Below are 13401 nucleotides of genomic sequence, written 5' to 3' on the forward strand. Positions count from 1 at the left end.
ACACAAAAATTAGCGGGGCATGGTGGTGGGCGCCTGTAATTCCAGTTACTCGAGAAACTGAGGCAGGAGAATTGCTGGAACCTGGGAGGCAGAGGTTGCAGTGAGCCGAGATCATGCCATTGCACTCCAGCCTGGGCGACACAGCAAGACTCTGTCTCAAGAAAAAAAAAAAAAAAGTATCTGGCAGCAGATCTAACAGCCACTGTAATTTCCAAGTTGTGATGACAATAATGAAGTATTTCCAAAAACTGTAATATAAAATATGAAAATATATATGATTTGTATTGGTGACGAAAATCACAACTACTATTAGTTTTCTCTATATTATAGTTGAAGGAAACATTAGATCCCAGTAAGAAGTTACTAAAAATAAAGAGGTATTTTCCCACCCAAGTTTAGTACTTCCTCCTGAATTCTGATCGACGAGGTCTTCATTAAAGATTCTAACATCTGGCCAGGCACGGTGGCTCACATCTGTAATCCCAGCACTTTGGGAGGCCCAGGCGGGCGGATCCTGAGGTCAGGAGATCGAGACCATCCTAGCTAACATGGTGAAACCCCGTCTCTACTAAAAATACAAAAAAATTAGCCGGGTGTGGTGGCAGATGCCTGTAATCCCAGCTATTTGGGAGGCTGACGCAGAATGGTGTGAACCCAGGAGGTGGAGCTTGCAGTGAGCCGAGATCACACCGCTGCACTCCAGCCTGGGCAAGAGAGAGAAACTCCGTCTCAAAAAAAAAAAAAAAAAAAAAGGTTCTAGCATCCTTTTCACACAATAAAGTAATAAATTACTCTTTTATCTTTTAATCCAAGGACACTTTTAAATAATCTTGAATGCAAATGAGCCTTCACTGCAAACAGCATAATTTTTTTTTTTTTCTCAAGACAGAGTCTTGCTCTGTCACCCAGGCTGGAGTGCAATGGCATGATCTTGGCTCACTGCACCCTCCACCTCCTGGGTTCAAGCGATTCTCCTGCCTCAGCCTCCCGAGTAGCTGGGATTATAGGTGCTTGCCACCATGCCAGGCTAATTTTTTGTATTTTTAGTAGAGATAGGGTTTCACCATGTTGGCCAGGCTCGTCTCGAACTCCTGACCTCATGATCCGCCCGCCTCAGCCTCCCAAAGTGCTGGGATTACAGGCATGAGCCACCGCGCCCAGCTGCAAACAGTGTAATTTAAAAAAATTACTGGTTCAGACAAAATACTTCTACTACCTACCAATTTGATTGGTAAAAGACAAATCGCTATATGTTAAATGTAGTTTTGTAAACTGCAAAATGTTTTTTGAGTACATAAGCCCCAGTTTTTAAATCAAAGGAAAAATAAATGATGTGTAAAAAAAAAATCACTTTTAGTCAATTTTAAGAATCAAAGAAACTATAAATGTATTATATGTAAAAGTACATACGTTATGTGTAACATAATGGGAATATAACAATCAAAGTCAATACAATGTATAATTAAAAGAATCTTCATATCATTTGGCAATGTTCCCTAGTGACCCAAACAGCATCTAATACAAAGACAAGCACATGCAACCCTTGCATTTAAGGCTGGACTAAAAATCTAGCACCAGGTACACAGGATAAGAAATAGTGTTTCTCGTTTGAATTTTCCCACAAATCTTCCTTAATTCTAAGGATTGGAGCAGTTCCTTAAACTATATAATACAAATCTTTAAATATGCTAGAGTTCATTTCATTTCTATACTCAAAATGAAATCATAAGTAATTAAATCCAAGAATTCACTAAATTTAAGTTAGGATTTTATAGAGCCATTCCACTATGGTTTTTTTAGATGCTTGTAATCTTCAACTTGGCAGACAGGAATACATGTAGGGAGAACAATCTGAATATTGAGATACTTTAAAATTATATCCAAAAAATCTTTTCACTCACTGCAAAGCATATTTCCACACACTAAAAACCAGCTAGATATCACATAAAAATTACATGGTTTTGGCCGGGCGCGGTGGCTCACGCCTGTAATCCCAGCACTTTGGGAGGCCGAGGTGGGCAGATCACCTGAGGTCAGGAGTTCGAGACCAGCCTCAACATGGAGAAACCCCGTCTCTACTAAAAACACAAAATTAGCTGGGTGTGGTGGTGCATGCCTGTAATCCCAGCTACTTGGGAGGCTGAGGCAGAATTGCTTGAACCTGGGAGGCAGAGGTCGCGGTGAGCCGAGATAGCACCATTGCACTCCAGCCTGGGCAACAGGAGCGAAACTCCGTCTCAAAAACAAACAAAAAAAAATTACATGCTTTCTAATAAAATGATTAACATTCTAATTCGTTTCCACAGAGGAGTACACTATTTTCATTCAAAATATGTGTAGCTGTAAGGCAAGTAAAAATAATAAGTTTAAAGAAAAATTTAAACCAAATAGTAAAGAAGATTGTTAATTTAACTACAGATAAATGTACTTTATTTAGTCTCCTTGTTCAGCAGGCTAATATATGTGTTTCAAGGGGCTGAACAGCACTTATTTCAAATCATCTAATAACACAATTCAGGAGCCCAATTTAATGAATATATACACTCAAGGTATTTTCAGACTACATTATTTACTCTAAATACTGTGGATGGTTAACTACAGCTCAAACTAACACTAAAAATGTTTTAAAAACAAAAGCAAGCAGGCCGGGCATGGTGGCTGGCGCCTGTAATCCCAGCACTTTGGGAGGCAGAAGCAGGCAGATCACTCGAGGTCAGGAGTTCAAGACCAGCCTGGCCAACATGGTGAAACCCCGACTCTAATAAAAATACAAAAATTAGGCCAGGCGCAGTGGCTCATGCTTGTAATCCCAGCACTTTGGGAGGCCGAGGCGCGCAAATCATGAGATCAGGAGTGAGACCAGCCTGGCCGACATAGTGAAACCCCGTCTCTACTAAAAATACAAAAATTAGCCTGGTGTGGTGGCAAGTGCCTGTAATCCCAGCTACTCGGGAGGCTAAAGCGGGAGAATCACTTGAACCGGGAAGGCAGAGGTTGCAGTGAGCTGAGACCATGCCACTGCACTCCAGCCCAGCCTGGGTGACAGAGTGAGACTCCGTCTCAAAAAAAAAAAAAATACAAAAATTAGCCAGACATGGTGGTGTGCGCCTATAATCCCAGCTATTCAGGAGGCTGAGGCAGGAGAATCGCTTGAACCCGGGAGGAGGAGGTTGCAGTGAGCTGAGATCAAGCCACTGCACTCCAGCCTGGGTGACAGAGCGAGACTCTACCTCAAAAAATAAAAATAAAAATAGACCAGCACAGTGGCTCACACCTCTAATCCCAGCACTTTGGGAGGCTAAGGCAGGTTGGTCGCCTGAGGTCAGGAGTTCAAGACCAGCCTGGCCAACACAGTGAAACCCTGTCTCTACTAAAAATACAAAAATTAGCCAGGCATGGTGGCACGGGCCTGTAGTCCCAGCTACTCAGGAGGCTGAGGCACAAGAAGTGCTTGAACCCAGGAGGAGGTTGCAGTGAGCCAGGATCCTGCCACTGCACTCTAGCCTGGGTGACAGAGTGAGACTCCATCTCAAAAAAATGAATAAAAATAAAAATAAAAATAAATGAAAATAAAAATAAAAGCAAAGGCTGGGCAAGCTGGCTCATGCCTATAATCCCAGCACTCTGGGAGGCCAAGGTGGATCACTTGAGCCCAGGAGTTCAAGACCAGGGCTGGGCAACATAGGGAGACCTTCCATCCCTATAAAAAATTAGTCGGGTGTGGTGGCACATGCCTGTGGTTCTAGCTACTTTGCAGGCTGAGGTGGGAGGATCACTTGAGCTTGGGAGGTCAAGCCTGCATTGAGCCGTGATCCATCTTGGGTGACTCTGTCTCAATCAATCAGTCACTCGATTAATAAAAGCAAAGAAATATATAGTCTCCAAGTGGATATGCTGGTTTTCATGGAATATTTTCAATTTTTAAAAAATTTCAGTAAAATTTCAAACTAGGGGGAAAGGGAAACTTGAAAGACTACTTGGAAAAACCTCCTACATAAATTTTCCCAAAGGATTAGTGTTCACAGGATTTAAAATGTCCCATAAATCAAGCCTGAAACCTCTTCATAAGTATACCACACAATACAATCCCAGCAATCACGAGTCTACAACAAAGGTAGTTAGAAAAAGGTGCCCTCCACACAAGCAAAACACTATCATTCTTCCTGGCAGTGAGCCCTATATTTTCCTCCAATCTACCAGGGGCGTTCCTTTTGGGAAATAAAACCCATTTTATTATTTTTTATTATTTTGTATAATTATTCTGTATAATTTTTCTGTATTATTCTGTATTGCTTTATAATTATTCTGTGTAATTTTTAATGTTTCAAGATAACTCTGAATTTTTTGTTTTATTTTTAAAATGTGCAAAAGCCTATCATGCAAATAGATATTGGAAATCAGAATATTCAAAACCAGAGGTGGTTTCATAGACGGGATGGGGGTGGTATGGGTGGTATGGCCATAGACAAGAAGTGGTTTCATAGAAACCTTCTGGTCTCAAATGAAGAAGCGACGTAACAATGATACAGGCTACAGTGAGTCAAATTTGTTTAAGTCTAAAAATATCCCTAGTAGTCAGGACAAGGAAATTCAATATTTTATATTGTGTCCCAGAGGTAAAGATATCTGAATATACATAAAATGTTATAGCTATTCCATCTATTTAACTCAGGAAAACCACTGTGATCAAACATTTAAAATCAGCAAAAACAAATTACATTTTTAAATGGGTCTCATTCTTTTTTTTTCCCCAGACGGAGTCTTGCTCTGTCCCCCAGGCTGGAGTGCAGTGGCACGATCTCAGCTCACTGAAACCTCCGCCTCCCAGGTTCAAGCAATTCCCCTGCCTCAGCCTCCCAAGTAGCTGGGTCTACAGATGCACACCACCACGCCTGGCTAATTTTTTGTATTTTAGTAGAGACGGGGTTTTACCATGTTCACCAGGCTGGTCTTGAACTCTTGACTTCGTGACCCGCCTGCCTCGGCCTCCCAAAGTGCTGGGATTATAAGCGTGAGCCACCGCACCCAGCCTCTTTAACAATATTTTTACACGAGGGGCTACCTCACTTTACCTCCGCATAATCTTTAACCTAGTCTCTAAAACTGGAGATGGATGGGAAGAACTAAATTCGCAACTTACTTAAAATCTGAAAAGATAAAAATGTTAAATATTTTAAGGGTTTTATTCATTTGCTCATTCTAATTCAAGGAGTCGCCTTTGCACACACCTCTCTCCCTCTCATAACTAAAAGACAGGAACCAATTGTTGTATAACTCCTCCCTTCCCCCTTCAACCCAGCTAACATACAAAGGAAAGGACTTTCTCTATTGTGCCCCTGTAATGAATCTTTGTTAACTAAAACCCGATTCAGAAATAGTTCTCATTTAATTTTTTTAAATCCGCAAACTGAAAACTGTAAAAATAACAACAGATTTATTATTGCAAGAAAAGAAAAGCCAATTTTTGTAAATGTTCTGATTATGTTTTAAGGATTTGGTCTTTCTTTGGCACTGGGGAGGAAAAAGCCAAATCGCCATCCTCCCCTCAATCTACTGTCCATTTAAAAACAAACAAACAAACAAAACAACTAATCAGAATGTAAATTTAAAAATAAATATAAAAATTTTTAAAGAACTGACTGACCTCTTTTTTCTGTTAAAATGTCTCTAAGCTGTCCCCAAAGCTGTCTGGTTTAATCTTTTTGTAAAATGCAAACACTTACTACAAAAGCCTAATCACTGTTAAGAGAACATTCATCTTGAAAACGTTTTATATCATGTATTCCCAGTGTACACCTCTTAATCCTGTAAAACAGTTATTAATGTAATCAGCTAGGGAAAAGGGTAAGAGTAGGCACTTAAAAGTTCAGTTTTAATATAGGTATTGCATGGTTTTTCTCATTCTGATTTCTACAAGACACCAGAAGTGAATACCATTTCATTTTCTTGCAGAGCCATCGTTCTGGTACAACTACCTTTTTATTCCTTTCACTTAAATTATTCAGATTTCATTTTTACTCCTAGTAGCAATCACACATTTTACAAAATATATCCCACAATAGGGATAAAAGGCCTTGAGTTCCTCCAAACAAGGTCCACTTAGCTCCACAGCTGGATCAGCAGGAACATTTCTTGTACATGCAGAAAGATAAACAAGAAACCAGAAATAGACATTACCTGGATTTTGGGGGGTGAGGGGAGGAAGTGTGGGAACTGGGAATTCCAGGGTCAGGGGTGGAGATTTTTCTCTGTATACCTTTCACATGCTTTGAACCCATAAAAATGTACTGTCTATTTAAACAACTAAATAGATTTGTTTAAAAATGAAAAAAAAACCTTTAAAATAAAAGAATTTCAGGGACACATGATCTGCTTAGTTTTAAAATAACCTGCTTTTATCAGTAGCATCTGCTTTTACTCTGCAATAGGTAAGATACTCCTTTGAATGCAGTCGTGAGCAAACTGCCAGCTAAGCCGTTTTTAATACAGTAATGTTCCTCCAGACTGCCGCTTTCCAAGGCAGCTCGAATCCTCCGCCCCCTCCTCCCTCTGTGCATTCTGAGATCGGCTCTGCTGATTCCCACATAAAGTGGGTCCTGGCCGCCATTTTAGAAAGTCATTCACACAAGCCAGACCGCAGCACCGTCCACTAAGAACCCTTCCAAAGCTGCCTGGGACGATTTCCTCTTTCTTCTCTCTGCCCCCTCATCTTGCAGAGGGGCCAAACTCCCAGCCATAAGCATGCAATGTCTCTGGAATCTGCATAATGAGAAATGACACGTCTAGGCACATAACACTGAGGAGCGAGCGAATGCTGCAATGCACGTGCTTGCACATCGGTGCATACGAATTTCCCAGGCAGAGACCTACAGAGAAAGTCCACAGGGGATTAAAGTGAGCACATCTAAGTGGTTTTTCCACTCCAATAATGTACACCTAAATGATTTTTCCATCAAAACACTGACGATACTCGAGGAGGAGGCAGGAGGTGGGGGGCGGGTAAGGGGTGGAGCAGCGCCAGGAAGAGAAAGTTCCCATCTGCTTCCCAATCCAGCCCGTGGTCTCCCCTTCATCCTAGGGCACAGAGGTGAATTTTTGCTCCCTGCCTCCCCCCGCCCCCGCCTGGTTTCTCAGGCACGACGTAGTAAACACCGGGAGAGTCCCTGGAAGCGCGCACCTCCCCCCGGCCTGCCGAGGACAGCTCGAGCAGGTTATGAATGGCTCCACGATTCCCGGCTCCTTTTCACACGCGGACACGCGCAGACGCGCGCTCCAGCGGCGAGGGTTTAATGCCCCAGTAACAGCAACCACCAACACAATCAATGATCCTCCATTTAAAAGACAGGAGCTCCGCCGCCGCTGCTTCCATTTCCTTATCCAAGCGGCTCAAAGCGAGCGACGCAATCTATTTTTCCCATGGTGACTCATTAATGAGGACGCTCCATAATTTCCTTCACTCACTACATAGTAAGGGAAATTAAAAGCCAAACTTAAAACCTTCCAGGGTCTTAAATATCGGAATAAACTATCATTTTCGAGGACAATCACAGATTTGCTATGGTCCCTCTGAATCTGCACCAAGTCCAAGCCAATCGTCATTTTAATAAGTGTTTTATGCGGAGGCCTATCTGTTACGGTACACAGGCATTTCACAAAGAAAACGCGCTACACGCTACTCAATAAGATGTATCAACGACAACATTTATTCTTATAATTCACAAAAATATTCAGGGGAGGTTTCTTTTTTAAGCTACATCTTCTCATCGTAAAAGGTTTGGAATGTTTTACCGTTTGATTCGGGAATTCAGGGGTGGGGGGCACCAGGGTCTTAGGGCGGCCGGGGAGTGCGACCCGAGGCTACGGGCGCCGGGGCTAGCAACCTCCTGTCAGACGCGGTCTCCTCCGCCGGGGACGAAGAAGCCCAAACGGGCGCACCAATTTATTTCACACCACTCTCCACCCAGCCCCGCAAAAACGAGAAACGTTTGCCATTCCCAGTGAGTTTCAAGGCTGCAAATCCTCCGGAGAGGTCCTAGATGGTCTCTCCGGGTCCGCGACGCGTCCACAGTACCTACTGCGACTTCTGTTTTCGCACCGCCTTTCCCTTCGCACGGAACCCTCCCGAAGTCAGACATTGCCGAGCGCCCGCAGAGCAGCTTGGAGTGGCGGCGCCGGACCCGGCTGTCGGGCGGGCTTGGGTCCCGGCCGCTCCGGGCCGGGCACTGCGCGCAAGGACGCGACCCCGCCGCCCAGCCCATCTCCCACCGACTCCCGGGCCGACGCGAGGGCAGCCCCGGGGCGCCGGCTGCGTGGAGGCCGAGCCTCGGTCACCTCCCTCGTCAGGGACGCGGCCGCCGGGGCCCCGCGGGCTCTTCGAAGGCGGCGCGGCTTGGCCGCCCGCACCGCCGACACCCGAGGCCCAACGCCGCGACGCGGGCCGAGCGGCTGACGAGGTCCCACAGCGCCCGTGGGTCCGGGCCGGAGTCCTCCTCACCAGCTCCGCGCTCCGGGAGGGGCCGGCAACGGGCCGGGGCGGGAAGCGGCGCCCGAGGAGCGAGCGCGGCCGCGGGCCTCGTGTCACTCACCGTTTGAAATGCTCGATGATCTTCTCTTCCCGCACGTTCTCGGGTAAGTTGCCCACCCAGAGATGCCTGGTTTCCCGGACCATGCTGGGCGGCGTGCCGGCGACCGCCGCTGCTGGCTCCCCCTCGCCGGCTTCGTACGAGACCGTCAGCGCCGGGAGGCGGGTGCCGGGGCGGCGGCGGCGGCGGCTGCGGCGGTGGCGTCGGCAGCGGCGGCGGCTCCTCCGGCTCCCCCCCGTGCAGAGACCATCCCTCTCCCCCAGGTTCTGACTCTCGGGCCTCGCAGCTCAGCTCTGCCGCCACCACACACCCGAAGCCGACCCTCGCGCTCCGGCAGCGCATGCGCCCGGGCAGGGGCGGGCGGGGGAACGGGAGGAGGGGCGAGCGGGACACGGGCGGCAGCGACTACGACGGAGCTGGCGCTGTGGCAGCCGGACGCTTCCCACTGGCGCGCGCGGCCCGCCTCCCGCCGCCGCACTGCCTGCCCCTCGCCGCGGGCGCGCGCGCGTCCTCCCGCCTGCCAAGGCGGAGAAGCTGAGTTCCTCCCAGCCGGCGCGCAGGCGCGCGGACCGGGCGACGAAGTGAGGAACTACAGGCGGGGAAGGAACGCTCGCGCGCTCGGCCCCGGTGCGCAGGCGCGCAGCTGCTAGTGGAGTCCCGCTGCTTGGCGGGCTCTCGGTCGGGTTCCCGCGCCGGGCAAGGGGCGGCTGAGGAAGCAGGGGCGGTCTTTAGCCCCTCCAGCGGCAACCCCAGGCCCCGGCCTGGTGGAAGATATGAAGAGAAATGCAATTGGTTTCCACAGGGCTACGGGTCAAAGCGGCTGCCAAGGCCTGTCCCCTAGAAGCCAGGACCCCTTCGTCCTCCGCTCACCTGGCGGCCAGCTCCTGGCGTTTCCGGACACTTAGATTCCTGCCTGCTTGGGAAAGCGATCAGAAGAAGGTTGCCCTTCTCACCGCCCTGCTGAACAGCGACGGCTTCAGAAACGCATCCCATCCAAGAGTCACTGGCTTGTAACATGAAGCAACTTTTTTTTTTTTTTAATACGGGGTCTCGCTCTGTTGCCCAGGCTGCTGGAGTGCAGTGGCACGGTCTCGGCTCACTGCAATCTCCGCCTCCCAGGCTCAAGCGATTCTCCTGCCTCAGCCTCCCAAGTAGCTGGGATTACAAACACCCGCAACCACACCTGGCTAATTTTTGTATTTTTATTAGAGACAGGGTTTCACCATGTAGGCCAGGCTGGTCTTGAACTCCTGACCTCAGGTGATCCGCCCGCCTCGGCCTCCTAAAGTACTGGGAGTACAGGCGGGAGTCACTGCACCCGGCCTAAGCAACTTTTTTATATAGAATCTTGCGAAACCGTTTGCAAGATACCCTTGCTGATCGCTGTGGTATACAAGGAATAAAACGGAAATGAGACAGGAATCCAATATTGTTCCCCTCAGACCATAATTTAATATTTAAACAGAGAAAGGAATTAGACCTCTGGCCTTTCCAGGCCTAAGAGCTTTTGAAACCTACAGTTGAACTTTCTTTTTTTTTTTTTTCCTTTGAGACGGAGTTTTGCTTTTGTTGCCCAGGCTGGAGTGCAATGGTGTGTTCTCGGCTTACTGCAACCTCTGTCTCCTGGGTTCAAGCGATTCTTCTGCTTCAGCCTCCTGAGTAGCTGGGATTACAGGCATGCGCCACCATGCCCGGCTAATTTTTGTATTTTTAGTAGAGACAGTTTTTCTGTGTTGGTCAAGCTGGCCTCGAACTCACAACCTCAGGTAATCCACCCACCTCAGCCTCCCAAAGTGCTGGGATTACAGGCTTGAGCCACCACGCCCAGCCTCTTTTTTTTTTTTTTTTTTTTTCCTGAGACCACGTTTCGCTCTTGTTAGCCAAGCTGGGGCACAATGGCGCTGTCTCAGCTCACTGCAACCTCCGCCTCCCAGGTTCAAGCGATTCTCCTGCGTCAGCCTTCCGAGTAGCTGGAATTACAGGCGCGCACCACCACACCAGGCTAGTTTTTTGTATTCTTACTAAAGACGGGGTTTCACCATGTTGGCCAGGCTGGTCTTGAACTCCTGACCTCAGGTGATCTGCCCACCTTGGCCTCCCAAAGTGCTGGGATTACAGGCGTGAGCCACCATGCCCGGCCAGTTGAACTTTTATATAAAGGCCAATTTACAGAAATTCAAGGAAAACCCATAAAATTAAGGTAACTATATCGAGAGAAAAATAAAATTATTTATAATAAAAATACACAGAAATACCAGAGGTGTGCTGCTTCAGGTGCAAGCCAGATTTTTTTTATTTTTATTTTTTTGGAGACGCAGTCTCACTCTGTCACCAGGCTGGAGTGAAGTGGTACCATCTCTGCTTACTGCATCCTCCGTCTCCCGGGTTCAAGCAATTCTCCTGCCTCAGCCTCCCCAGTAGCTGGGACTACAGGCGCGAACCACCACGCCCAGGTAATTTTTTTACGTTTAGTAGAGGCGGGGTTTCACCATGCTGTCCAGGATGGTTTCGATCTCTTGACCTGGTGATCTGCCCACCTCAGCCTTCCAAAGTGCTGGTATTACAGGCATGAACCACCAGCCCAGCCAATTTTAAATACTTGGCCTCATGGATTATCTCCTTAAACACAAACTAACTTACAAACGACACTATTTGAATTCGAAAATATTGTCACCATAACCAATGGCACTAATATCTCAGGTCACCTATGCATAACTAAATTGTTTCTTTGTAGTCTCAGCTACTGGAGAGGCTAAGGCAGAAGCATCATCTGAGTCCAGGAGTTCCAAGCTGTAGTGCACTATGATTGTGCCTTGAAAAGCCCCAGCACTCCAGCCTCAGCAACATAGGAGAAACCCCTCTCTTAAAAAAGAAAAAAAAAAAGTAAAATTGGCTATTTACATCTGGCCATTTCTCTGTCACAATTTTCACATAAGGAAAGTCAAGCTAACACCCTACTAACTAAACTCATGAACTATTCAGTACTGTGAACGTGGCTGCAGTTAGTCAACTGTTGAACTGATATGCATTTTTCTATGAAGCATGAATTTGAATACAAGCACCCAAGTTTGAAGCAAATTTTAAAATCTGATGTAAAATCTGATAGACTGAATTAGCTGAAACCTCTTGGGAAAGACCAGTGTCACCATGAAGAACACAGTCACCATGAAGAACAGTGTCACCTCAATTGTATTAAAAGGTGCAACTGACAAGAGGATTCAGAAAAGTGTCTCGCAATAAGAGAAATAAAAGGCATGTCTCGCCTTGAATGGAGGCTTCTGTTAAAATCATGATTTAAAAAAAAAAAAAAAAAAAAAAAAAAAAGAGCCGGGTGTGGTGGCTCACGCCTATAATCCCAGCACTTTGGGAGGCTGAGATGGACGGATCACCTAAGGCCCGGGGATCAAGACCAGCCTGGCCAACGTGGTGAAACCTGGCCTCTACTAAAAATACAAAAATTAGCCTGGCGTGGTGGTGCTCGCCTGTAATCCCAGCTACTGGAGAGGCTGAGGCAGGAGAATCACTTGAACCCGGGAGGCAGAGGTTACAGTGAGCCGAGATCGTGCCACTGCACTCCAGCCTGAGCGACAGAGTGAGACTCAGTCTCAAAGAAAAAAAAAAAAAAAACCATTTTCACCATTATAGCCAGGTCCTATAGTCAAATCAGGATACAGTGATTGCATGTCAAGTATGAAGTTTCCTGCTTTTTTTTTTTTTTTTTTTGGTTGACTGTTTCTATTGCAAAAGCTCTTAATAACAAAACTGATAAGTACATGCCCTTTGCTCAGCCCCAAATCAAGTTTTTGATTTTCTCAGTGCTTTTCATTTTTGCTGACAATGCATCAAAAAACACCAGAAAAGCTTTTCTCCATTTGTATTCCTGTTACAAAGCTTTACAGGGGCAGAACTTCTTTAAAGCATGTATCTTTGTTATGGTTTCAATAGAAAGGCAACCCACTCTGTTATTCTCTGATGTTTTTTTATTTAACAATAATTGATGCTCACTGAAAAAGATCAAAAAGTAGGTTGTGATTTATCTATGATAAGCGGATGGTGAAGTGAATTTCCTCATTTGATTATTAAAGATAATTCAGAAAGCTGACATTAAAGCAGAGCCATTTGCAAAGTGGAATTAAAATAGATTTGTTTTTAATCAGGTTTTATTTTCACACTGTGAGGAGCTGCTGTATTTAGCATGCTAGACATGCTCAAAGAGTTCAGTCATGCGTAATGAAAGCTCAGATGGAAAAAGCGTCTGAGCCTCCAACTCAGGCTTTGAATGCTAACCCAGCCAGTAGAGTAGTAAAATAATATCTCCATTTAAACAGGACAGGATAGTTATCAGATTTTAACAAGAATTTGGTTACAAGTCAGGTCCCAAGCTATTAAAATTAAGCTGTTTCAGGAGAAAACATGCACTTAAAATATAAGCATTTTGGCCGGGCCTGGTGGCTCACGCCTGTAATCCCAGCACTCTGGGAGGCCGATCATAAGGTCAGGAGATCAAGACCATCCTGGCTAACACAGTGAAAACCCATCTCTACTAAAAATACAAAAAATTAGCCGGGCATGGTGGTATGCACCTGTAGTCTCAGCTACTCGGGAGGCTGAGGCAGGAGAATCGCTTGAACCCGGGAAGCAGAGGTTGCAGTGAGCCCAGATCACGCCACTGCACTCCAGCCTGGGCAACAGAGCGAGACTCTGTCTCAAAAAAAAAAGAAAGAAAAATATATATATATATATATGCATTTCTTCTTTTTTTATTTTGAGACAGTCTTGCTCTGTTGCCCAGGCTGGAGTGCAGTGGCGTGATCTGGGC

At 46.2% G+C, this 13401-nt stretch overlaps 1 protein-coding gene across 2 annotated transcripts in view; it reads right to left on the bottom strand.

Moving 5' to 3' along the window:
• SPEN (spen family transcriptional repressor) overlaps positions 1 to 9060 on the bottom strand; it is a 92092-nt gene extending 83032 nt beyond the window's left edge. The window contains exon 1 of one of the 2 annotated variants that reach the window (XM_034956134.3): positions 8586 to 9060. In XM_034956134.3, coding sequence (XP_034812025.3) covers positions 8586 to 8668 — 83 coding nt within the window. In that variant the 5' untranslated portion in view covers positions 8669 to 9060. The remainder of the gene's footprint in view (positions 1 to 8585) is intronic. The other variant, XM_034956140.3, reaches the window with a different exon arrangement.
• Between the last annotated feature and the right edge of the window lie 4341 nt (positions 9061 to 13401).

This window comes from Pan paniscus, chromosome 1 (genome assembly GCF_029289425.2).
Source record: "Pan paniscus chromosome 1, NHGRI_mPanPan1-v2.0_pri, whole genome shotgun sequence".
Lineage (NCBI taxonomy): Eukaryota > Metazoa > Chordata > Mammalia > Primates > Hominidae > Pan > Pan paniscus.